The sequence below is a fragment of the Mytilus californianus genome, unplaced genomic scaffold, assembly GCF_021869535.1.
Source record: "Mytilus californianus isolate M0D057914Y unplaced genomic scaffold, xbMytCali1.0.p SCAF_3, whole genome shotgun sequence".
NCBI lineage: Eukaryota > Metazoa > Mollusca > Bivalvia > Mytilida > Mytilidae > Mytilus > Mytilus californianus.
In genome coordinates, this window is record NW_026262679.1 from 110987966 (window position 1) to 111015681 (window position 27716).

Consider the following 27716-nt stretch of genomic DNA (forward strand, 5'->3'; position numbering starts at 1 on the left):
ATACTGTGCTATTGTGTGCAATACTGTGCTATAGCGCAATACTGTGCAATCATTTGAAATTTCAAAAATTTTGAAGAAAAAAAATATGAACCCCCAAATAAAAAAAATTGGAAAAAAAAAATCCCCCCAAACTTTTTGAACCCCCTCCCCCTTGGAGTAATTTCCCCCAAAATTAATCCCAGACTTCCCTTTGTGGAATGGAACCTTGTACAATTTTAGAGAGATCCATACACTTAAACACAAGTTACTGTCTGGAAACTAAAAAAATGCTTGTTTTTGGACCCTTTGTTGCCCCTAATTCCTGAACCGTTGGGGCAATTACCCCCAAACTCAATCCCAGCCTTCCCTTTGTGATATGGAAGTTTATGGTACAATTTCTGAGAGATCTATACACTAACACACAAGTTATTGTCTGGAAACTACAATAAACTGCTTCGCTGAGCGCAGCTGGATACGCCGGCAGAGGTCCAACCCTGAACAGTTGGGGCAAAAATGGACACAATATTCAAGCTTGATACAGGTCTGAATTTGGATTGTAATTAAATATTTGACATATTATAGGTTTCTGAATAAATGTAGTCAAAGAACTTGAAATCGGCTATAGGAATTGAATTTATATTCAATTAAAGATTTCTTGCAGTTGTGCAATACACTGTGCTGTTGCGCAATACTTAGTAAATCTGTTGTCAGACTATAAACAAATAAAGTTCAATTTCTTCTTAATGTCATATTTGAAATTTATGAAAATCAATAGGGAGATTATATCAATAGCTATAAATAATTCACCAAAGTTTCATGAGAACTGCTGAAAGCATTTTTGAGTTGTTGTCCAAAAACTGGAAAATCCCCCCTTTTTTAATGAATAAAACCCCATAACTCAGAAATGTAAAATCTAAAATTTATAAAATTCTAAAGAGAGCTTACATCAACAGATATAAACAATTCACCAAAGTTTCATGAGAACTGCTGAAAGCATTTTTTAGTTATTGTCGGAAAACTGGAAAATCCCCCTTTTTTTATGAATAAAACCCTGTAACTCGGAAACGTAAAATCTTAAATTTATAAAAAATGAAAGGAAGCTCACGTCAATAGATATAAACAATTCACCAAAATTTCTTGCAAGTTGGTGAAAGCATTCTTGAGTTAATGTCGGAACACTGGAAAATCCCTTTTTTAATGAATAAAACCCCAAAACTCGGAAACGGTAAATCTGAAATTTATAAAAAACAAAAGGGAGCTCACGTCAATAGATATAAACAATTCACCAAAGTTTCATGCATATTGGTTAAAGCTTTTTTTGAGTTAATGTCTGACATGTTGACGACGGACGGACGGACAGAAGGACGGTCAACGGTATACCATAATACGTCCCGTAAACGGGCGTATAAAAATGCTTGTTTTTGGCCCCTTATTCCTAAACTGTTGGTACCATAACCCCAAAATCAATCCCAACCTTCTTTTTGTGGTATTGAACCTTCTGGTAAAATTTCTTAGAGATCAATTCACTTAAACTAAAGTAATTGTCCGGAAACCAAATGTGTCTTCGGACGATGCCGACGACAACGACACCATAGCATTATATGACGCAAAAAATTTTTTGCGGTCGTATAAAAATCAGCTCAATAAATGAAGATGTTTAGAAAAAAAATTTGTAAGGGTTCCGCGGAACCCAGTGTCTCACCTACTTTTTCTGTTAATCGCAGGCTCAACAAAAATGAGGAAGTAAATCAATAAAAATATTCCTCTTGATACTATCTTTTGATTGCAAGAAGCTTCTGTCCAAGTTTGGTAAAAATCCAGGATAGTTTATGAATCTAATAAATGTTTAAAAACTTTAACTGCAGACTGAATGTAATGTTAACTGGAAGAAAACAAAATTTCCTTCTAGATACTAGCATTTGATCATAAACAAGCTTCTGTCCAAGTTTGGTACAAATCAAAAATAGTATAAGAAAGTTATTAAAATTTTAAAAACTTTAACCACAGAGTGAATGTGTTGTTTCCTGGCAGAAAATCTAAGTCCATTTAAAAGTAAAATAAGGAAAAAATGGATTTTTTTTTAACAAAATTTACTTCTGGATACTATCTTATGATCATAAACAAGCTTCTCTCCAAGTTTGGTAGAAATCCAGGATAGTTTAAGAAAGTTTCAAAAACTTTAACCACAGAGTGAATATTTGTGGACGCCGCCGACGACAACGACGCCGACGGAATGTCGGATTGGTATGTCTCGCTTTTTCGACTAAAGTCGAAGGCTCGACAAAAATCTGTATAACTGCTATTTTCATGAAATTTTCAAAGTCCAATGCCCATAATTTCAGCAAAAATCAATGGAGCAAAACCAAATGTAAACTCGATCTGTAACTCATCATAGTAGACTCAGATACTAAAAATCAGCTCAATATGTGAGGGTGTTTAGAAAAAAAGTCTGTATAACTGCTATTTTCATGAAATTTTCATAGTCCAAAGTCCGTAATTTCATAAAACAATATGGAGCTAAATCAAAAGTAAACTGGATCTGTAACTCATCATAGTAGACTCACATTCTAAAAATCAGCTCAATATATGAAGGTGTTTAGAAAAAAGTCTGTATAACTGCTATTTTCATGAAATTTACAAAATCCAAGCTGCCTGTAATTTCAGCAAAAATCAATGGTGCAAAACCAAATGTAAACTCAATCTGTAACTCATCATAGTAGACTCACAAACTAAAAATTTGTAACTCACCTACTATTGCTGCTGTCAGAGTAAAAGTGTAATGTTGACTTAAAAAGTGAGTCCATTTATCAGCAAAATATAGAATTTAAAAAAAAATTTGAACTTTTTCTTTAGATGCTATTACTTGGTCTTGAAGATAAGCTTCTGTCCAAGTTTCATAACAATCCATGAAATGTTACAAACTTATCATGTCAAAAAAAATGAATCCCAGACTTCTGTAACTGTTAACTGTAAAAAAACTGAGTCCATCTATCAGAAAAATACTGAAAATGAAAAATAATTTTCAAAAGTTTGCTTCAAACATTATCTCTGAATCATAAAAAAGCTTTTGCCAAAGTTTCATAAAATTCTATGAAGGTTTGACAAAGTATTTGATGTGTTACAAACTTTAACCCCAGACTGTATCTACTTGTTAACTGTAAAAAAACTAAGTCCATTTATCAGTAAAATACAGAAAAATGAATATAAATATTTTCCAAATTTTGCTATGGATACTGTATTTTGGTCATCAACAAGCTTCTGTCCAAATTTCATAGCATTCCATGAAGGTTTGACAAAATTATTGATGACTGAAAAACTTCTTAAAACCTCAGACTGAATCTGAATGTTAACTGTAAAAAAACTAAGTCCATTTATCAGTAAAATACGGAAAAATAAAAATAAATATTTTCAAAATTTTGCTATGGATACTGTATTTTGGTCATAATCAAGCTTCTGTTCAAATTTCATAACATTCCATGAAGGTTTGACAAAATTATTGATGACTTAAAAAACTTTAACCACAGACTGAACCTAAATGTTGACGTCGCCCACTAGAATCTAGGATCGTGTCTTGCTTTTGTGACATAAATGTTGCAGGCTCGACAAAAATCAGCTCAATATGTGAGGGTGTAAAGAAAAAATGTCTGTAAAACTGCTATTTTCAAAGTCCAAAGCCCGTAATTTCAGCAAAAAACAATGGAGCCAAACCAAATGTAAACTCGATACTAAAAATCAGCTCAATATGTGAAGGCGTTTAGAAAAAAAGTCTGTAGAACTGTTTGTTGCAGAATGACAGACTGATGGCATGACTGATAAGGGTAAAACTATATGGCCCCAACAACTTTGTTGTTCATAATAAAAATCCAGGATGGTTTATGAATCTAATAAATGTTTTAAAAACTTTAACTGCAGACTGTATATAATGTTAACTGGAAGAAAAACTAAGTCCATTTATAAGTAATATACGGAAAAACAGGAAATAAATTTTTACAAAATTTCCTTCTAGATACTTGCTTCTGTCCAAGTTTGGTACAAATCCAAGATAGTTTAAGAAAGTTATTAAAAGTTTTAAAACTTTAACCACAGAGTGAATGTAATGTTAACTGGCAGAAAAACTTAGTCCATTTATAAGTAAAATACGGATAAACAGGATTTTTTTTTTTACAAAATGTCCTTCTAGATACTATCTTATGATCATAAACAAGCTTCTGTCCAAGTTTGGTACAAATCCAGGTTAGTTTAAGAAAGTTATTAAAATTTCAAAAACTTTAACCACAGAGTGAATATTTGTGGACGCCGCCGCTGCCGACGGAATGTAGGTTCGCTATGTCTCGCTTTTGTGACAAAAGTCGCAGGCTTGACAAAAATGAAAGTGAAAAAGAAAATGTTTAATAGTCAAAAGGTTAAAAGACAATGTACAGAAACCAACAGATATTTTATTGAAATACAAACCTTTGCATCTAAAGCTTTACTAAAAGTAGAGGCTCCACCGATAGGAAGTTTTAGATTCACTGGCACTGATATTATTCCTATAAAAATAATGCATAATTATAGCAGGTTTTGTTGAAGTTGACATTCTTTTAATAAAAGCATGCTTCCTTAGTGTAAGAACATTCACAGATTTGTGAATATGTTCCCACCTCTTCCAGCTTCAAGTCATATGAAACAAGTTTCTTGTAATTATAATATTTTTGAACTTATTAAACCAATGCATGCATATATACTAAACCGAGTCCTGTATGCATGTTTTTTACATTTATTACGAATCTATAACGTATTATCAACACATACTATTTCATTGTGATTGTTGATCACAAGCCAATTAACTTTTGAGTATGTTCTGAAGTTTACTGAATCGTGACATTGATAAACAATCAACACAGAGCATTTGGAGCACATAAAAATTAAATTGATAGAGCCATGATATTTTTATTTTATTTTTCATGCATTCCCATTTGTTAACCAAACTTTTCTTTAACATGTGTTAAATGATTTAATGTGTTTAATTTGTTCTCTGAAAATCAGTTATTTTAAATATTTACCTTGCATGTTAACTGTGCAGTGGCCAAAAAACTTAAGGTCACTGCATACGTGAAAATATTTGAGAATTAGAGTACAGGAAGACAATAATTCAATAGCTGTACATTTATGAAGATTTTGATAATATAAAGGATTTTCTTTTGCAAGAAAGTTCACATATACTTGTTTTATAGTAAAACTTAGCCATTCAAGTATATAAAACATATTCAACTTTTATTTTTAATTTGAAGTTTCATATGACTTTAAATAATAAGATATGTCTCCTAAAGGCCAATCATGCTTTCAGTCTTTATTTTATTTTAGAAAACTTTAAAAGGGCTTACATTTGTATAGAAATGCAAATATATTCTGAAAATAAGAATTTGACTTTCAAATTTTAACAACTTAAACTCACCATGCCAATGAGTGGTTGTCAAGGAGACAATAGTTTCTGTCAATTCTGTCATTGTATCAAAATCAATACCAAGAAACAAACTAAGACAAACTTCTATACACATCCTCTTTAATGTTTGGTACAAACATACAGGATTCCTGCAAGTATTCAATAAAAATTATCAACAAGGATTCTAAAACAGGGGAGACAATTTGAACTGCATTATCATTTATTTTAGGTGGTGATGATTTTCAAAATTATATTTAATTACAAATCCAGTTGTATGTTGATTATTTTTTGTTATTTCAACAGATATTTAACTAGAGGCTCGAAAGATCCTGTGTCGCTCACCTGTATCTTCAACAATGGCAATTTTTTTAGTAAAAATTAGCATGAAAGGGGAACAACTCTATTAAGAGTTAGCTGACAATTTCAGTAATTTTGACATATTTGTAGATCTTATCCTGCTGATAATTTTTCCTTTCCAAAGTTTCTATTTACCTATTATAGTTTTCAAAATGATAGGCAAAAAATGTAAAAAATTATCATTAAAGGGCAATAACTCCAAAGCGAGTCTACTGAAGATTTAGGCCCTTTATGCTTATTTGTAGGTCTTGTCTTGCTGATCATTTGTGCTATTTTCAGTTTCTATCTATCTATTACAGTTTTCAATATAATGGGCAATAACGGGAAAAATAATCATGAAAGGGCAATAACTTGAATAAGGTGTCGACTAACGATTTTGGTCATGTTGACTTATTTGTAGATCTTGTCTTGTTGATCATTTTTGCTTAGTATTGTTTCTATCTATCTATTATAGTTTTTAAGATATAAGCCAAAAACCGCCAAAAACTGGTAAATATCGTCATTAAAGGGCAATAACTCTAATAAGGAGTGGTCTGACAATTTTGGTGAAGTTGATATATTAGTAGATCTTGTCTTGCTAATCATTTTTGCTTCGAAAGTTTCTGTCTATCTATTATAATTTTCGAGATAATAGGAAAAAAATTTCTAAAATGGTAAAATAGTAATCTAAGGGCGATAACTCCTATAAGAAGTTGTCTGACAGTTTTGACGCAAATAGACAATAGGTAGAGCTCAATATTCTGAGTTTCAGAGGAGAAGATTTTTGTAAAAGTTAACAGACAATGACGGACGACAACGAACAACGACTGACGTCAAGTGATGAGAAAAGCTCACTTGGCCTTTTAGGCCAGGTGAGCTAAAAATAGTACAATTAAGTTATGAAATCTGCATTTTGTTGTTAGTTTCACTATGAATGTTTTAGGCAGTAATAATACAAAACTGACTGGAAAGGAGTGAGCACCTTATAATAGTCTTACAATGTCATTTTTAATTTGTAATGTTTAAAAATGAGATTTTTTTTTGTTTTGGCATATACTATATCTTTTATTTGTCGTAATTTTATCCTGCTGATACACATAATAAATATGGCTTCCACTAACAAAAGTTCCATTTGGAGCTACTGTGTTTAGAGGCCTCTTATGTCAGTATACCATTACTCTATACTCGCCCAATGAGATTTTTTTAATTTCAATTCTGCAAAATTCTTTTAAAGTAGTAAAATGTAAACTATACCATTTATTGTGTATAAACATCAGTCAGGGGTAATACTTGTAAGAGTAAATTCTAATTTACGGGTACAGGAAACAAATTTTTAAAGTAGTGTTATCTCCCTTAGTAGTATAGATTTCAATTTTTATTTAAATAAGCAAAAACTCATATGTTCTTCTCTTCTTTGTTTTCTCTTGCCTAAAATGCTGAAATTGGGTTTAACTGTCTGTCTTTAATAGTCAACTTTACTATTCAAACCAGTTCAAATTAATGGACACTGAAAATATTGGTCATTTGTCTGTTATTTTCACAGTTTGTTCTTATGTTGCTCTGTTACACCACTGTTCCAGGTTAGGGGAGGGTTCAGCCCTCACATACATACTTTAATTATCCTAGCCACATTCTTTATGTGCCTGTCCCAAGTCAGAAGCCTGTATTACAGAGGTTTTCTGTGGTTCATGTCTGTCATATTTGTTTTTCTTAAATTGTTTTGTTATAAATTAGGCTGTTAGTTTTCTCGTTTGAAGTGTTTCACATTTTTGTCAGAACAGGGCCTTTTATAGATGACTATACGTTATGGGTTTCCCTCTTGCACAGTTTCTTAACATCTGTGCTTTGTTTTGAGATAGAAGTTTGAACTTTAATTAAAAGTCATATAAACCAGGGACAACTTCCCGAAACTTTCTGGGTTGCTAAGAAGTATAAGGGGAGATTATTTATAACATACTGGTAGAATAAAAAATTTAAATCTGACAAATTTTCTTAAAAACGTAAAAAATTATTTGTATCATAAAGTATGTGAAAAGTCACTTAACAAGCATTAGGAGCCTGTTGTTCAGTGGTTGACGTTTATTGGTGTGGTTCATAAGTGTTTCTCATTTCTCCTTTTTTATATAGATTAGACCGTTGGTTTTCCAGTTTGAATTGTTTTACACTAGTCATTTTTGGGCCCTTTATAGCTTGCTGTTCGGTGTGAGCCAAGGTTCCATGTTGAAGGCCGTACTTTGACCTATAATTGTTTACTTTTTACACATTGTGACTTTGATGGAGAATTGTCTCGTTAGCACTCATACCATATCTTCTTACCGGTATTTATAATTACCTCTGACTGAGCATTTACAATGTTTTTGATTGCATCTGTAACTGAGGGATACAAGGACCTTTTTCAAGACATTATCATTGTAAATGAATGAGTTATAAAATAATTATATGCAAATTTAACATATCTTAAGAATAATGAATTTTATAAGATTGCTAAACAAGAATATGTGGCCATAGGAAACCATGCCCTGTTCACACTATCAAATTTCTATCTTTAATGAACCATGAATCAAGGTCAAAACCTGTATTTGGCATTTTTTAACGGGTACAAATCATAATGTTAAACCTATCTAAACTCAAACTTTGATCTGAAAGGGAATGGACGAAGCATGGAAGGACACACAGACATGAAAACATAATGCAATCATTTAGCATAAGCAGGCAGAAAGATACACTTTTATCAACACTTTAACAATGCTGTTAAACTATAAACACCTGTATTTAAAGGGATTATCTATACTTACTTTGTATTTATTTTTTGTATGAAGTTTGTCACCACATGCTTGATTGTACATTGATAAGTAGAAACAGCTTCAGGGGTAAACAGTAGGAGTAAAGATTCTCGTAAGGATACCATGTCCAAACCTAAAATTGATTAAAAAAAACTAACATGAATTTGATTTATTACCAGATTTGATGACTGGGCACATGATAATACACTACAGAAGTCAATGCCAAGCAGGATAAGCTTACTCATCCATAGCACTTGATACCACTCTAAGTCTAAATTCAGTTTGTACTGTGATAAGTTTTAGTTTTTGCATTCACTGTTAATATAAATCTGCTCTTGTTGGTCCATACATCTGATTTGTTAGGTTCCTCTATATTTTGCTGAATTTTATTTTTTTTAATCCTGAGCAACTGAAAGTGTGTTTATATGGAACATTTTAAGTATAACTGTACCCAGAAAAATTTGTGAAAGTGTATATATATGTATTTATATGCAGCTGTTTGCACCAAAAAAGTAAAATGAAAGAAATGCCCTAAGAGTCAAGAATACTCTAGATCCTACTGGAAATTAGTTTTGATAGATATGTCAGTATGACAAGATAGCATCCATCTGGACAATAATTGTGAGTCATCATTATATACTAATGTACAAAATAAAACAGATCAATATATGTCTGGAAAACTGATTGATATCAGAACTTCAGGAGTGTTGTATCAATTAGCCTAATTGTTCTTAACAACACTCAATTAAAGATTTGTATATCAAATATTGTCCTTATATTCTGAACTATATTCCTCTCACCATCAGTAAACAAAATGTTGTCACCATAGATATCTCCCATGAACATTTTATATCCAAGATCCAGGTTATCTGCCTCTTCTGAAAAAAATATATAAATACATGAATAAATGTACCTCTACTCAATTGTGAGGAAAAATATGTCCCTCTTCAAATCTTACAGGAGGTTAACCATTGGAGACAACTCTATATATCTTTTAGTTAGTAAAGTATGGGAGACAACTCTATAAATCTGGCAGTTAGTGATGTACTGGAGACAATTCTACAAATCTGGCAGTACATGAAGTATGGAAGACAACTTAAAATTAAAATGTATATCTTGTTAACTTTCAAGGAGCATGAGAATTCACACAAAAAAAACCCAACTTTTTCAATATTTTCATTATTTCATTGTCTGGAAACTCTGACTGCTAATAAAGATGTCAGATCACTTATAAATAGACATACTCTGAACTATTATAAAATTTTAACATAATTGTTAAACACTGACAATGAGCTAAAGGCAAATAAAAGTATTACCCATGCAGTAACTGTAACTTTATCCAAATGACAAAGAAAATAAGGTAAAGTCTATACATATTTGCACCTGTCCTAAGTCAGGAATCTGATGTACAGTAGTTGTCTGTTTATGTAGTTCATACGTGTTTCTCGTTTCTCGTTTTTATATAGATTAGCCCGTTGGTTTTCCCTTTTGAATGGTTTTACACTAGTAATTTTGGGGGCCCTTTATAGCTTGCTGTTCGGTGTGAGCCAATGCTCCGTGTTGAAGGCCATACCTTGACCTATAATGATTTACTTTTATAAATTGTTACTTGGATGGAGAGTTGTCTCATTGGCACTCATACCACATCTTCCTATATCTATGACATATGTCAGACATACATATATTCCTAACAACCTATCCAGATACTAAATATTGTTGACATTACATATATATGAACATGAACTAGGAACAGACCTTTCATCGCACTTAACCAAGACACAGGAGCATGAAATTGGATGAAGGCCATATGACATATATTTGATGGACTTCTATATTCCTTGAAACCAATCCATATACCAAATATTGTTACTGAGGAACAGACCTGTTAACATAACCTGCCCATTGGAGAAAAAAGTCAAGTTCAGGTAATAATGACTGGATCACAATGTCTTGATTCATAAGCAACCTCCATACAATAGTTTCCCAATAAATTAGGTCTAATTTCCATAGTAATTGAGTCATGGAGGGAGAAGGTGACAACCTCAACCGCAATGATATCTAAAACCAAAGAGATACAGATAGATTATCATGAAAAAGAATAATGAATTGATAAAGCATTGTAGAATCTTTAAAGGTATTCCACTGATTTTAAAATTAACTGATTAGTATTAATATAACAACAAACCTGTCAGTAAACATTTCAAAGTTTTGTTGCATCCAACAAACACTGTTGATTTATTCAGAAACCTTCCAATAAAATTTCTGTTCTTGTAGTAACTGATGTTTTTCTCCATAAACCTCACTGGGTCTTTATAGAAGTCATATGATCTGTCACCAAGCAAGGGCAATCCAGCTGATCCAGGGATGGTTGCCATGGTGATCTTTTTTAATATATTTTACTATCCCATCATGTCAGTTACTATGGTGTCATCCTAAACCAGAAAATAATAAAGAAATTAAAAGAATCAATCAGACCAGGATACAGTTAAAATGCAGTACAAATAGAAATAAAAATTAAAAATCAAACTAAAAGAGGACAGTAACAAAAAAAATGTCTTAAGACTGAAATTGTTTATGAAGCAATTATAATGAAGTTTTTTTAAGTTCTCCATTTAAAGAACAAATGCACATGTACATCTTCTTATCCTGTAGAAAAATCTGTGCAAGATTGTTTGAATACTTTTGACAGATTCCCAAAGAGTTGCGAATTAACAAAGTATGACACTGATGCAGTCTGCCCCAAAATCTTTCGCAACTACTAGTACGAAGACCAATATTCCAATATTTTTCTTAGGTGTCTAAACAAAGTTTTGCAAATACTTACTAGTCCAAATAACATTTGACTAACTAGTCTGGGGCATCGGACTAGTGGCTAACCTTGCAGACTGCTGATGGATGGATGGATGGCTGTTTAACATCCAGGGCAGGTTAAACGCATATTCAGAATGAGAACATGATTTTATGATATGAATATAAACCCTCCTTTGTATTAGACCGACATGCTGAGCCGGAATTTTTATATGCTAATTCACGAAGTAACAGTCCCCAGGAAGACTTGTCACCCATACCCAGACACATTATTCTGACTCCGAACAACACAATTGGACAGAAGTGATCTCTTGAAAATGCCTGTAGCAAGTCAGGAATAATCATATGACAGTTGTTTTCCTGTTGTTCTGTTGTTGATATAGTCAAGCATTTAGTTTTGTCAATTTTTATGGACTTCCCCCTTTTTGAATTTACCTTGGAGTTCATTAAAATTTGTTATTACTTTTTTGTCTCACCCCAGTTGGACACTGTCATGTGACACAATAATCAACCATGTTCCAGACAAATCAAGGATACTATATACATGCTTCATGTATCCATACAATATGTAAAGCTCTAAATTATCCAAGTCTAAAAACAGTTGTGAATAATTCAAAAAGAAACAATCAAAGATCTTCCAAGGTTCCTGATTTTGGACATGAATATGTGATGGGATTAAAATATCTTTTTAAGAGAATAAGAGGTAAAAATATAGAAAATATAATATTAGATGTATGTATCTTACCATTTAATTTTCTGTATGACAAATGTATTTGTGAATGAAGTAATTCCCTAGATTTTATTACTTTATTACTTTTATGTCAGTTTGTAAACAATTGTCCAGATGTTACCCTTTCTTAAATACATACCAGTAAACAGAATTTATATAATTAAAAAATCTATAACTTATGTCACTTTTTATATTAATATAATACCACATAAAATTTGATTAGTTTCAGCTTTTTAGCCCTAAAATTAAAATTCCTGTTTAACATCTCACTTGGCTTGTCAGTCAAACTATACCTCCCAAAAATACAATTACCATTACAACCATTCGAAGTCACAAACATCTTCCTTTTTTAAAAGTTCCTTACTTTCAGTTTAGGTTTCTACAGAAAACTGAACTTTGCCTTTTTGTTATCTCAAGGATAAAATGTAACAAAAACAAAAAACTTCCTGAAATGATATATCTAGATACAGCTCATGACAATAATTTGTGTGACCGAGCATTGAAGATTATTTCAAGAATAGATTATATCATAAGTTTATTACATGTACTTGCTTATACTAAACAAATGCTCTATTTACATATAAGCCCCTTATCATATAAGCCATATATGCATGTCATAATTGTGCAATTTGTGTTTAATAAGTGAAGACAAACATATGTGTTTCTTTGTTAAGATCATATAATAATGAATGTTATTTATGCATGATTTTTCTCTCGTTTGTTAAGATTATATTATAATGTATGCGATTTATGCATGATTGATAAGTACAAATGTAAATTCATACAGAAATCAGGAGGATTACATATGCAGATATTAAAATACAATTTTTTCATATAAGATTTGTTGTAGTAATACTTTTTTTGTATAGCAAATATCACCAAAAACATTGGACACACCAATCACCAACACCCTACTCCTCCACATAAACAAATAAAATGCTCCGCTGGGCGCAGCTTGATACTACCGCAGAGGTCGAACCCTGAACAGTTAGGGCAAGTATGGACACAACATTCAAGCTTGATACAGCTCTGAATTTGGATTGTGATTAAATATTTGACACAGCATAGGTTTCTGACACAGAATGAATGTGGTCTAAGAACTTAAAAATTTTTAATTTACCTATTATGGTCCAATATCCAAAATCTAAATACATACACGATTAGATTCAGCATATCAAAGAACCCCAAGAATTCAATTTTTGTTAAAATCAAACTAAGTTTAATTTTGGACCCTTTTGACCTTAATGTAGACCAATTTGAAAACGGGACCACAAATTAAGAATCTAAATACACGGTTAGATTCAGCATATCATAGAACCCCAATATTTCAATTTTTGATGAAATCAAACCATATCATTATTATTTGCTTTTATATATAAATCAAAAATAACCAACTTAAAATGGAAAATTAAAGAAAAAAAAAAAGATAAAAAAGGAAAAAAAAATCCCCCCCCCAATTTTTTGAACCCCCTTATGATTCATCACCCCCAAACTCAATCCCAGCCTTCCCTTTGTGATATGGTACCTTGCAGTACAATTTCAGAGAGATCCATACACTTGAACACAAGTTATTGTCTGGAAACTGTAAAAATGCTTGTTTTTTGGCCCCTTTTTGGCCTCAAATTCCTAAACGTTTAAGGCAATTACCCCCATACTCAAACCCAGCTTTCCCTTTGTAATATGGAACCTTGTAGTACAATTTCATAAAGATCTATACACTTTCACACAAGTTATTGTCCTGAAACTAGAAAAATGCTTGTTTTTTGCCCCTTTTTTTACCCCTAATTCCTAAAATTTTGAGGCAATTACCCCCAAAATCAATCCCAGCATTCCCTTTGTGATATGGAACCTTGTGGTACAATGTCAGAGAGATCCATACACTAACACACAAGTTATTGTCTGGAAGTTACAAAAATGCTTATTTTTGGCCCCTTTTTGGCCCTTAATTCCTTAACTGATGGTACCATAACCCCCAAAATCAATCCCAACCTTCCTTTTGTGGTATTGAACCTTATGGTCTTATGGTAAAATTTCATAGAGATCCATTCACTTAAACTAAAATTATTGTGCGAAAACCAATGTGTCTTCGGATGACGACGACGTCATACCAATATACGACTGCAAAAATTTTTTTGCGGTAGTATAAAAACAACCCCAAAACAGTGAAAATACAGAAGTCCAAAGACCAAAAAATTAACACGTTACTGTATCAGAAACAACACATGGTCCAGATAGCCTGACATGTTTGATTTAGAGTCGCTTCCTCTTGCATCATGTGAAATAATATTATGACTATCAAATTACTGATCGATGTTAGCATGGCCATGGATCTCAATGTACTCTATCTTGATCAACAGTTCAAGATGTTGTTTAAGAAATCAATTGTTTATAATCATCAATAACCTACCTTATATAGTTAATCAAAGAGCATGATTGCTCTGAGGGATATGATCGCCATTGTTTTCATTGATATTATAGTATTATTCAATCTGCATATCGTTTCTAACTTTTTTAAAATAGCCAATCTCTGATACAAGTGAATATTTATATGAACAATGTAATTATTGAGTTTTAAATTTGCTCTACATTTGCTTGATGATTGGAAATTCAAACCCTCTCTTTTTAAAAATACCAGAACACACCTGCCACAACGCGTGCTTGTGACTAAATTAAAGGATCTACACCTTATTTTCACTTTGGATATTTAGTATTCATATTTTCATTTGACAAAGTCATGCTGATTGTAAGGCGCACAGTTTTCTTTACTGTTAAAATCTTTTTGTTTGAACCCATCCTGCTTTTCTTACTACAACTGGAAACTACTTGTAGATATATTTTTGGGTCAAAGTGTCAATCCCTGTATAATGACAAAGTTCAGGTGTGATTTTGATCCCAAATACACCGTTTGGTGGTGCACCTGACAGTCGGAAAGTACAGATTATGCAACAGGTAACAGGTACTAATGGGATCGGTATCAGAATCGACCCAGGAACTTGTTAATTATTGGTTATTAATTAAGTGAAAAACAAAAGGGTCTGGAATGTCGTAATTTTCAATCAACACCATTGTCCTATATTAGTTAGATTTTGCGTGCAGTATGTCGATTGAGCATGCATGACAGTGTATTAGACACAGATCGATAACAGTCTCCTAAATTTTGATATTTTCTCAAAAATTGGCATTTTCTGCGGAAAACAAGTGTTTCAAAGACAAATTTAGGAAGAACATAACACTAGATTTATACGTGATATCACAAATATTTCCAATTGTATGGTTTCAGAGGATTTGGGGCTCAATGAAATCAGTCTCTTCCTTTAGTAGTATAGATTCCTTCTAAATGTTATCAATCCCACATACTAATTAAGTGTCAAAAATATACATTTGTACAAGCAAACAAAAGTCAAGCGGTTCTTTCTTTGGGTTTAGGATTCATATGGCCCAAAATGTTAAAATCCTAGATGTTTTACAAAATTGCACACATTTAAATGATGATCACGGGCAAGATTGTAAATTCTATCATGAATGAAAGCTTTTTGGAAAAAGGTATATCTCAATTTAACAAAAAAATCTAATGGATTAAACCAAACCCTGTTTTTATGTTCTTTAACTTTGTATTTGATTTGACTTTCTTACTGTTTTGATTCATGGGCCATTGATGAGTTTTATGTAGCATTTCTAGCGTGCCAAATTATAAGTTCCATACATTTTTGCACATGAGATTTTGCTACTCATGCTACTGTCCGTATGAAATAATCAACCTTTTTCTTCTGATGCATTTCTTGATTATGTGCACTGTTCATTACATTAAACATGTTTAAGGAAATTTTGATGACTGAGATATAAATACTAGCTATATATAGCTATTCATTGATGTCTTGTTAAAAAAAAAAAGCTAATCATTGATGTCTAAATGACTGGATTATTCGGGATGCCCTGTATGACATTATGGCACTTACTGCAAACAAAACATTCTTGTTGAAAACCATCATGCAGTTCAACACCACCGTAAATTGACTTCAAAATTTCTACTAGTTATATCGGTTTCACCATGAATCTTCTGAATATTTCGTCTGCATTCCTTCGCTTAAGGCAGATTCCAAATAAGAAAGTTGAAAAATTCCCAAAATTATGTTTAACAAAATCAACACCAATAAGGTTCTGTTTTGGAATACATGTTATACTTATATAAGTAAGCACTTTTTGACAAAAAATAGATCTATTCACATTATATTTTTTAAATAACAGACACCTTAAAAAAATGTTGCTATCATAACAAAATTGACAGACATTTTGAAGGAAAATTCTTATGTAAGCAACACAAACAATCCTGATATCTTCAGTATTTTCAAGGTTTGGATGTATATCTTGCTTAAATATGAAAGGCAAATTGGAATAAAATATTTCTTAACATCTGCACCAATAAAAAAGGAATTGTAATAACTTTAAAAAAGGATTTTCTTGGAGTTGCTAACATAAGATTTGACAGACATGAACAATGCTGCTAACATAATGTTTGACAGAAATGAAGTTGTTGCTAACATAAGATTTGACAGACTTTTTTATTGCTAACATAATATTTGACCGACTTTTTTGTTGCTAACATAATATTTGACGGACTTTTTTGTTGCTAACATGAGATTTGATGGACATTATTGTTGCTAACATAAGATTTAACAGATTAAATAGTGTTGCTAACATAAGATATTGACGGACTTGTTGCTAACATAAGATTGTGCTAACATAAATAAATTTGACGGACAATATATATTTGAGATTTTTAACTAACATTGGAGATCTTATCCTAGTTGAAAGTCATATTTAGAACTCCTGCAAAATAACGCCGCCTGACATTTAACAAGATTTCAACCCAGGACAGATAACTCTTAATTTGTAGCACATCCAAACGTTGCTAACATAAGATGACAAGTTTGACAGAACTTATGTTAGCAACAGATTTGATAAAACTATTGATTGAATAAAGTAAATTAAAAGATCAAAAATGTGTTTGCTTAATGTACATTATGAAATACAATTTTAACAGGCTTATATAAGTACCTACAATGATGTGGCAAGATTTTATGAACATGTTGCTATCATAACATTTATTGACAGACGAGCATCTAATAGGCAAGGTATTTGAAATTGAAAAAAATATATATAACAGATGTTTTTAACAAAAGAAAAGCAAAAGATTTGAAACAGGGATGTTTGAATAATAAGACTACACTAACAAAAACCATTATACCAGTGTCAATCTAAAGCATTGTAACACATAAACCTTGTGTCAAAAAATGGGAAGTAATTTCCGTCAAACATTTCACATTTTTCAACTTGTTTTGATTATTTCTACTTTTAACGGAAACAATCATATCCAATAATTGGTTTTCTTGCTTTATTTAACATTACTATTCAATAAAACATTCACATATTATCATTCAAATAACAGTTACTTAGTATTATTTTTATTACTTTGTTCTTTTTGACGGAAATTTTCTTTTCTTTATGGAATCTGCCTTAATTCTTCTGTTCAAACACGTGTGTACATTGAAAACACGTTTCCTGCTCCATTGCACATGTTTACAAACAATTTTAAACTCCTCCTTTTTTCGCGCCATACGTCAGGATATATTAATCCCATGATGCAGCTTGTTTTTAATTTCTGGTTGGCAGGCGTTAATGGAGTGATAGAAGTGATCGTAATATGACGACTGGATTATTCGGGTTACGGAATTCCCTCTCTGACGTGATTCTAAATATATAAAACCCTAAATATAAATACTGCTTAATTCTGATTTTCAGTATTGGAAAATAAACGCAAATGAAAAAGGGAGATATCAAAACAGGAGGATTATGAGAAGAAATTTAACAGAATGTTGTTTAAATTCAATCTCTTTGTTTGTTTTTACTTTTTATAACATGACAATCTTAAGAATCTGAGTTGTTCCTATTAATGTAAACACATAACGGTTGACGTGAGAGTCTTGGAAGGGAATCAATGGTAAAAGTCTACAGATTGCCTGACGGCACTCGTATCCCAAAAAGTAAATTGATTAAATGGCTTTTTATGTTCTACTATTTATGAATTTTAATGGTTTTCCTAAATTACTGAAGCAAAAATATTTACATAAATGACGTACCTTCAAATTTATTACACAAAAACATAACAAAATATTTCTAAATATGATGACTTTGGTATCATCATGCCCATGAGACTTACTTTATCTTCAGTAACAGGAAACATGAGATTTAATTCTATGGCTAAATCATCTACAGGATCAGCTTATACAATTACTTTACCATTTAATTTAACAGCCACAAACGTAAATACACAAGGTTCAATAAGTCTGATTTATCTTTAAAAAATATCTAAACAGCTTAAAATGACAACGTCAATAATATCAAATCAATTATATATCACTTAGACAGTATAAATCTACAATCAATACATTATACAGATAAAGTTAACATTTGTTACCGCATACTTATATCTAGGTGAAGATATGTATATATCTTAACTTTATCCATCTTTTAATCGCAAGGATAATTTAATGTATGATTTGGGACCAATTTGGCCCAAAATTTAAATGTATTTTATACTGTCGCTCATTTAATTCCTAAACATAAAGTGTAAAGACCTAGGGTATTTTGATTTTAAATTCTTGGACCATGTCTTGGCTGAATTTGTAATGAATAGAGAAAAAGAACAGATTCAAAATGTTTGGAACTCTGAGATACCAATTATGAACAATTGTTTGAAGTCTAATCAAGAGATTTTTTATGAATTATTCCCCCTGAAATATTTATATCAAATAATAACTTTGGTATCTAATAAAGTCTTTGGATCTAAAAATGTATTTTGAATATGATTGGAGACTTGTAACATTGAGAATCAAAGAGTATGGATTTTATAGAAAAGCGCTTAGAAATAAATAAATGATCATGATAAAAGTAATTGATATTTTTCCTGATCTTATATTCTTGATCATGTTTGCAGTAGTATACAGCTTCTATCTATTCAAAATATGTATTGCTGATCATTATGGGTGTTTGCAGTTTCTGTCTTAATATTATATTAAACTTTTCAAAGAAAATAACAAAAAATTTTGAAATGTTTTTAAAAAAAAATCATTACGACAGCATTTATATAGATTATGCATTGTTGATCATATTTGCTGTTAACAGTTCTGCTTTTCTATTATAGTTTTTGAGATAATAGGCAAAACATGAAACTTTATCAAGAATTGTCATTAAAGGGCAATTACTCCTAATAGGAGTCATCTAATAATTTTGGTGGAATAGAAAGTAGGAAGATTTGGACATTTTAACATGTTTGCCCTATTTTCTTTATGTCAACTGATTATAAACAGGAACAAACAAAAAAACACAAATTTAATAAATTGTATCATATACTCAAAAGATTATTCAGTAAAACTTTGGTTGAAATATGTTTCAGAGAAGAAAATTACAAAAAAAAAATTGATGACAACAGATGACAAATAACGTCAAGTGATGTGAAATTGGAAATAGCTCACATGGCCCATGGTGCCAGCAGTAATAATAAAGTTGAAAAAACTGTTGTATCCGTATCGTGCACTCCTTTAAAACATATTTAAACAGGGTTGTTATACTATCTTTCTGTACAGTTAATTAACTACATTGTGAAAAATTATTAATTTGTTAAAAAAAGTAAATGCAGTACACAACATTTTTAACAAATTAATTTGATTATATGTAAGATAATTTTAAATTGCTTTGTTATCTGCATATAATACATTGGAAGTTTAAATATTATTTGTTCTTTTTTCATTTATAAGAAATGTTATACTGATTCAACACAGCTACAAGACATAAACAGACAAAGTAGAATCATTTGTGCAATATAATGGCATATTCTCAATCCGCTAATAAAAGTCAAATTCATGTACCTACAAATTGTCATCTATGCGATACGAAGCACATCAAGTGGAAATGCATAGATTGCGAACTTCTTATGTGTGATAAATGTAAAGAAGAAAGACATTTTAGAATTAAAAATGCACAGGACCATAAGGTCATAAATATCAAAGATGGTCTACGCAATGAAGAATTGGATTTTACAAATATTCAATGTACAGACCATACTTCAAAATCTTGCTGTCTTTTTTGCAAGAGATGTGACAGTCTAGTTTGTCCCACTTGTGTGTCTGAAGTTCATATTAATCATGTAAATGATCTAATTGAGATCAGGAATGCATATAATATAAAAATAGATAGGCTGAAACAAGGACAAAGTAAAATTAAAATGGAAAAAGAGAAAGCCATCACCAGAAAAAAACATTTGGAACAGCATAAGAATGCTGAAAATGTGAAGCACAGCAAAGTTATTCAGAATATTTTGAATCATGGGAATATGTTGAAAAGGACTATTGACAAATATATCCAAAAACTAAAAAATGAAATTGATGAAAATCTGAAGACTGTTTTGAAATCAATTGACACCGACATACACACAGTATCTAAATCCATGAGACATGATAATGAGAAATACAATGAAGTTGGTAACTTTCTCAAAACCAAAGACATTGCAAAGTTTTTTTCCAACATCAGGAGAATTGAAAATTCAATTGAAGTCAAAGCACCGAAATCACAATCTTCATACAATTCTACACCTATTTTTTTCCCAGGGGAGATAAATCAATCTAATGTTGGGGTGTTACAAATGCCAGAGAAATTAAGTGTTGCATTTGATATCATTCAAGAGTATCAGACAAAACTTTCTGCAGTATCTGATATTATTTCATATGTTGACGATTCTCTTTGGATTAATTCTGCTTTAGACAACTGTGTTGTAAAAGCAGAACCTAAAGGGAAACAACTCAATGTAGTTTCTACCTTGAACTTGGCAGTCTATGGAATAGCAATATCACCATCTAATAACCTTCTTCTGTCTGTTGGCAAATCAAGACTACAACAACTTTGCATTTCCACCGGTAAACTTTCAGACACTGTATATAAAGTGAAACCTTTAGCTTCTACAATTATCCATATTACCAGTAGTAATAAAGTTATAGTGGGAGGTGTTAATGAGAAACTAGGAAGAAGAGCCGTGTTTGTAATGAATGAAAAGGGAGACCATGAAACCGTTTATGAATATGATCAACATAATCAACCTATATTTACATACCCGAGGAGTATAACCAGTACCGGTACTGGAAATATCCATGTGGTGGACCGTGAACCAGGCCAAGAAGGTAGAGTGGTAGTGTTGGCACCAGGAAGTGATATAATTAATTCATACATAGGCCATCCAAAAATCAACAAACTCAAATCATTTAAACCAAATAGAATAGTGACAACACAAAGAGACAATGTCATGGTGACTGAAATGAATACGAACACCATACACATCCTAGACAGTATGGGAAACCTTGTGTCATGGTACAACACTACAGACATAGGAATACTAAATCCAGTTTCCCTTTCGTTCACTCAAACAGGACAAATCCACATAGGATGTGGTGCAAAAGAAGGTCATACAGCCAAAGAAGCCAAAATGTATAAAGTGATTATATCTGGATGTTAAAAAAATTGACCCTCGTATTATTTTTTGAGACCTTTTATGTATCCAATATATTATTAAAGACTAATAACTTGAGTCTCTGCTTCATATAAATAACTCTTTTCAATTTGTCCTTCTCATGTATTTTACTATTTAAATTTATAAACAGAAATGTAATTTAAAAATCATGTCAGTAACGAGGCACTGACTCCTGGGCTAATGATACTTGAACCCTTTGGGACAAACAGTCCATCAGCAGTTAAACCCAGTGCTAGCAAATAGAAATCCCTAACACTTACATAGATTTGGTGTGTATGAAGCCCTTTTGTTTGGTCTAACCTTCATCAGGAACACTCGAAACCAGAAATTTGAAAGCAAAGTATTTATAAATACCTAAGGAGCAATATGAAAAAGGGGGTCCTTAATAGAATAGCCACAACCATCCACAATTGAGAATAAAACACAATCATTAAATTTAAGAGCTGGCTGGGGATTAATAACACAACACTCAAGGAATGTAAGTTGGTAATTTCACCTTCTAGTTGGGTATAATGACGTATATAAATGTACGTGTCAATGACACTCAATATAACTGAAAGTAAGGAAGATTGCCAGGATTGACAGCCCTTATACAAATACCAAACTTGTGTACACATTCTATATAGTTCCAGGGAAGATCATCCCCCCCCCCTTTTCAGTTTCATTCACAAATGCATTTAGCATTATAATAATGATAAAAATAATAAATTCTTAATTTAAAGAGGGTAAACACAGTTAGTTACAACAAACTAATTATCTTCCCTGAGTTCCTCACATACAAATTTAAATTACATTATAATCACAAAACAGATATTTACAAATAGTTAATTTACAATCATATAATTCAATGTATCATAATATAATGATTATAAAAGATAAAACAGTTACAGAGGTACATATAGTAAAAAATACAAAAAATAAAAATAATACATTGTAAAAAAAACAGTAACTTATCAGGATTGTATCAATTAGTTCTTGATACTTTGTTTAAAAATAATAAATGGGGAATGTGTTCATGGGACACAGATGATGCCCCTGCTTGCATATCATATAAAGTTATAAAGGGACATAACTGAAGAACCGTAAAAGTGATGCTACCCAAATTTGTACTTGATCTGAGTTTTGTGGTAATAAGTATTGTGTATAATTCTCATAACATTTGGTTGAGGCTAACTTAAGTTAGAGAACAGAAACGAAAAATTCAGCAATTTTTCCATTTGTAAACAGGCATAACTCTAGATCAATAAAAGTGACACCACCCAATTTCAAACTTGATCTGTATTTTGTGGTAATAAGCATTGTGTATACGTTTCATAACATTTGGTTGAGGCAAACTAAAGTAAGAGAACAGAAACCAACTTTGGGATGGACGGACTGACGTACGGACGTACAAGGGTAAAACTTAATGTCCCCTCCACTACGCACGGGGCATAAAAAGTGTTTTGGACTTAAAGCATTTTGTATGGTAATATTATAGATATAAAGATACTTATTTTTCTACAAGTTGGGCTCATGTTGACCTTATATATTATCTTGGATGATTAATTATCTTTGACTCTTAAGTGAAAACAGACTTAAATATATGTTTATATATAAATAAAACAAACATTTTCTTCAGTTACACATATTTGCACAGAAATATCAATAATTCCTGTTAAGGATGAAAACACTATATGCTATTTATTTTTCCTATGTGAATGACTCTGAAATTACGATTTGTATATTACTGTAAGTATTATTTTATAAATATTTTTAAGTAAAATGGTTGTATAGATAAATTAAATTTATAAAGCAATGGCAGTTGTACAAATTTTAGTTTTTTGACATAACTTGATGGATATAGCTTACTTTTTGAATAACTCATTTGGGGCGTAGCTGGTTGCACGCCAGTAAGGGGGGATTTTGGGGGCTTGCCCCCCAAAGATTTTTTTTTTACTAGACGCAAGATGGTGCATTCTGAGGGCCCAAAATTGGTTTGAAAAGCAAATTATTAAGACTATATTTGGTCATTTTTTATTGAGAAACATCAGCAATTTTCAAAAATCTGCCCTCTGTTTTTTTAGCTGCAACAAAAACGTCCATGGCCTTGTCTAAATTGACCTGAAAATCACGGTGGATGTTCATTAAACCTAAAGACGACAATCTGTCATTTCTCATTGTGGAACGGATGTACGTTTTCAAACGTTTCAGTACGCTAAACGACCTTTACGCGGTAGCACTAGCAACGGGCATTGTTAAGAAAACATACAGTATTGTATCTTTAGACAGATACAATGCGGGATTAACGATATCAAGCATTTGACACAGTGTTGTTGGCACTTTATCACTAGGTAGGATTGGACAGTGAGCTCGCCAGCTTTCAACCTCTCTCTTGAAGTCTTCCAAAGATATACCGATTATATCCATCTGGTATGTCTGATGAATTGTGACAATTTGGTCATTTGTAATTTGTTCAACTACATGCGGAAGAAGATATTGTGCATGGAAACGGTTTTTGGATTTCAGAAGTCGAGAATCAAGTTCCATGATTATATGATCTAGGAACAGATAGTATAGAGAAACGCCCCAGTAATGTTTAGGTGTTTCGGTTGGATGGTTAGCTCTTGAGGTTTGTCATCCACACCGCCTAGGAAGACTCTCAACAATATCAAAAGGCTCTGCTATATCTAAAGCGGTTTGGTACAGCTCATTCCAAACAATATCATCATTTCGCTCGGAATGCAACATTTCTATGACGGTTTTCCATTCCTTGACAGCCTCGAGAAGGTCGCATTCAACACCTTAGAGAAAAGTTGATTAACGAACTGTACTCTGTAGTACATGCTCTGATACTACTAATGCAATTACAAACTGAAACCTAGCGACATTTTCTAATTTGCCAGGTTTAAATTTTACGTTTTTTACTCGTTTGTTTTTTTTAATTTTCCAGCGTCAATTATTTTTTTAAACTCTGCGATGTGAACGCCATGGCGTGACAGTGTATATGGAGCTACGCCACAGCTCATGTAGTTTGTAAATAGAGTATTTCAGTATCAAACTGGTAACAAACCTTTTCTTTAAATTAGATAGACAGGCTTACCCAAGTCCAATATTTTTTTGAAATTTCAGGTCGCCAAATTTCGTATAGTTTCTAGATTTATTTTTATACTCTCCGAAGTGAAGGATCTCGAGAAATATTCTGAAATATTTTAAACAAAAATTGGGTCATTAAGACTTCAGATGGAATTGGAACTTATTTCATTATTACTTTGAATATTTTGGGAATAATTTTGCACCAAAGAGCACAGAAAAGGTAAGAGAAACCCCAAAACAACTGAAAACTAGTTCAAGACCAGATTGATTGATTGGTGTTTAACGCCACTTTCAGCACTGTTGTGCTGTTCAGTGGTGGTCAGTTTTTATTTGTGGAGGAAGCCAGAGTGCCCGGAGAGAATCACGGACCTTTGGTAGGAAAAGCTCAAGACCAGAGAACAAGTGTTTACTTACCAAAAACAATATTTAATGTGGCCTAATAAAGCCAATTTATATATAGAAGAACCTCCTCATGGGGTTTTTGATTATGTAATTACTTGGCCTTTTTTATATACTGATTATATGATTACCAGTCCAAATATTTCATGATTATTTGATTATTCAATAATCTACATGTAGGACTGTAATATAATATAATTTGATTATCTTGTTTAAAAAATAATTAAAGATTATGTGATTATATTGGCAAAAAATTTGTGATTATGTGATTACTTGGACACCCCCATGAGGGGCCTCATACAAACATTTCTAGCCAATGTGAAAATTTCATGCTTAAATTGGGTATCAAAGTTGAGATCAAAATTTGCTCTCAAAGTCCAGCTGAAAAAAGGCTTTGGCGTTATGATGTCGTAGGAAAGCATCATTCAAAAAAATAGAAATAGCCTTTCGCTTTCAAGAAGTCATAACTATATGGGCTACCATGAATGCATATTAAAAAGCAGGGACATGAAACTAGAATGTATCATTTACAGTATTTATACTAGTATAATAATGACACATATAAATGTAAAGGTTTTAACTTTTAAAAGGTATAAATATAGTTGCATTATCTATATTGTGAACTTCAGATAAAGTTAAATTATCAAAATAAAAAAAGGTCATGTTTACAGTAATACACAATTTTAAAATTTATCTGTAACGTCAGTATTAGAAAAAAAAATAGAATACAGTAGACATTAATTATGGCTTTTTCTAAATCTATCTGGAAAGGACAAACTCCAATCAACTGTCAGCTGTGTGAAACTGAGAAAGTTATTAAATGGAAATGTATCCAATGCAGTCTTTTGATGTGCAATAACTGCTGTGATAAAATACATCCAAAGTTTAGAAATGCCAAGGAACATAAAATTATCAATATAAATGACCTGGGAGCTCACCAAGAAGAACTGGATTTTACCAACATAAAATGTGAGGCTCATTCTGGACAACCAAGTTGTCTTTTTTGCAGGACTTGCGACATTCTAGTTTGCCCAACATGTGTGTCCAAAGTTCATAAGAAACATGACTTGATTGAAATAAGAGAAGCTTTCAATATAAAAATGGAAAGACTGAAGGAATGTCAAAGTGAAATACAAAAGGATAAAAAGTACATGGTCATGAAAAAACATTATTTAGATAAACTTATAGTTGCTGAAAATTCAAAGCACACAAAAGTGAGACAAGATATTCTTACCCATGGGAAAGCTTTACACAAGGCAGTTGATATCTATATTGAAAAGCTCGGAAATGATTTGGATCAAGCTAAGAAGGGTATTCTATCTATTGAACAGGACCTCAAAACCATCATCAGTTTCATTTTTGAAGTAGAATACAAAAAAGATGAAATAGAAGATCTTATAAACACTAGCAACACTTCAAAGTTCTTTACAGAAATACAAAGGATTGAAAAATCCATGGAAAAGCTGTCACCAAATACAAAACAAAGATACCTTTCTGTTCCAATATTTAATCCAGGGGAGATCACTCAGTCCAATGTTGGAGTGTTACAAAGTGAAGTGAAACCATCTGCTGAATTGGGTGTTGCCATAGTAATCAATAATACATACCAAATCAACCTCTCATCTGTAGAATATCTATGTTCTGATACTGATACAACATTGTGGATAGGGAGCCAAACAGATAAAGTAATAAAGAAAGTAAAACCGGCAGAAAATAAACTGAAGATTATATCCAGTATGAGTACTAAAGTTTATTATATGGCTGTTACTCAATCAAATAATCTGCTACTTATATCGAAAGGAGAATCAAGACTTAAACAAATAAGCAGTAATTCCGGTAAACTAACATACTCAGTATATAATATGTCACCATTACTTCCTACAGTAGTCTGTCCCACCAGTGACAACAAAGTTCTTGTAGGAGGTGGTAATAAAGACTTCCCTAATCCAGGAAGAAGGGTTGTAATACTAATGAATCAGAATGGAGACCATGAGAGAGTGTATGAACACAATCAAAATAAACAACCTATATTTACCTATCCAATAAGAATAACCAGTACCAGTAATGGGAATATCCACGTGGTGGATAAAGTAAGTGGTGACAGAGGCAGAGTAGTAGTGTTAGGACAAGGTGGTGATATAATCAATATCTATACAGGAGATGGTGAAATAAACAAGGACAAACCATTCAAACCAGCAGACATAGTGACAACACTTAGCGACAATGTAATTGTGGCTGATGTGAACACTGATACTCTTCATATCCTGAACAATGGTGGCCTGCTGATGACATATTATAACACAAGCGACATAAACATAAGCTACCCATATTGTCTTGCATTTAATCCATCAGGACGACTCTACATAGGATGTACAAGACTAATAGGCAGCACAACCAAGGACGCCAAGATATATGAAGTGAATATATCAGGATGTTAAAACATTCCATATAACATTTACATATTTCAAGTGATATATATATAGATTCTACCACTGCATCGAGTGTGATACAATATTTATTTTTGAGACAGTTAAATTTTCAAATTTAAAACGCAAGGCTTGCCGAGCGTTTTAAATATTTAAAATTTAACTGTCAAGAGTGGATAAATAT

General features: G+C 32.0%; 2 protein-coding genes across 6 annotated transcripts in view; one reads left to right on the forward strand and one right to left on the reverse strand.

Moving 5' to 3' along the window:
- LOC127735806 (putative cytochrome P450 120) overlaps positions 1–27716 on the reverse strand; it is a 48882-nt gene that overhangs the window by 16410 nt on the left and 4756 nt on the right. For 2 of the 5 annotated variants that reach the window (XM_052246183.1, XM_052246185.1), the window contains exons 2-6: positions 10706–10952; positions 9321–9398; positions 8533–8653; positions 5414–5550; positions 4432–4508 (exon numbers count right to left, since the gene is read on the reverse strand). In XM_052246183.1, coding sequence (XP_052102143.1) covers positions 4432–4508; positions 5414–5550; positions 8533–8653; positions 9321–9398; positions 10706–10895 — 603 coding nt within the window. In that variant the 5' untranslated portion in view covers positions 10896–10952. Of the gene's footprint in view, positions 1–4431; positions 4509–5413; positions 5551–8532; positions 8654–9320; positions 9399–10705; positions 10953–12073; positions 12107–12370; positions 12446–18275; positions 18406–27716 lie in introns of those variants that run through there. The other 3 variants (XM_052246184.1, XM_052246182.1, XM_052246186.1) reach the window with 3 other exon arrangements.
- On the forward strand, positions 19828–21692 carry LOC127735803 (uncharacterized). Its single transcript, XM_052246177.1, has one exon. It carries the CDS (start codon positions 19941–19943, stop codon positions 21618–21620), a length of 1680 nt encoding a protein of 559 aa, XP_052102137.1. The 5' UTR covers positions 19828–19940; the 3' UTR covers positions 21621–21692.

Bases quoted from the DNA above. Each gene is read 5' to 3' on its own strand.
- LOC127735803 (XM_052246177.1), top strand. From the start codon at position 19,941: ATGGCATATTCTCAATCCGCTAATAAAAGTCAAATTCATGTACCTACA.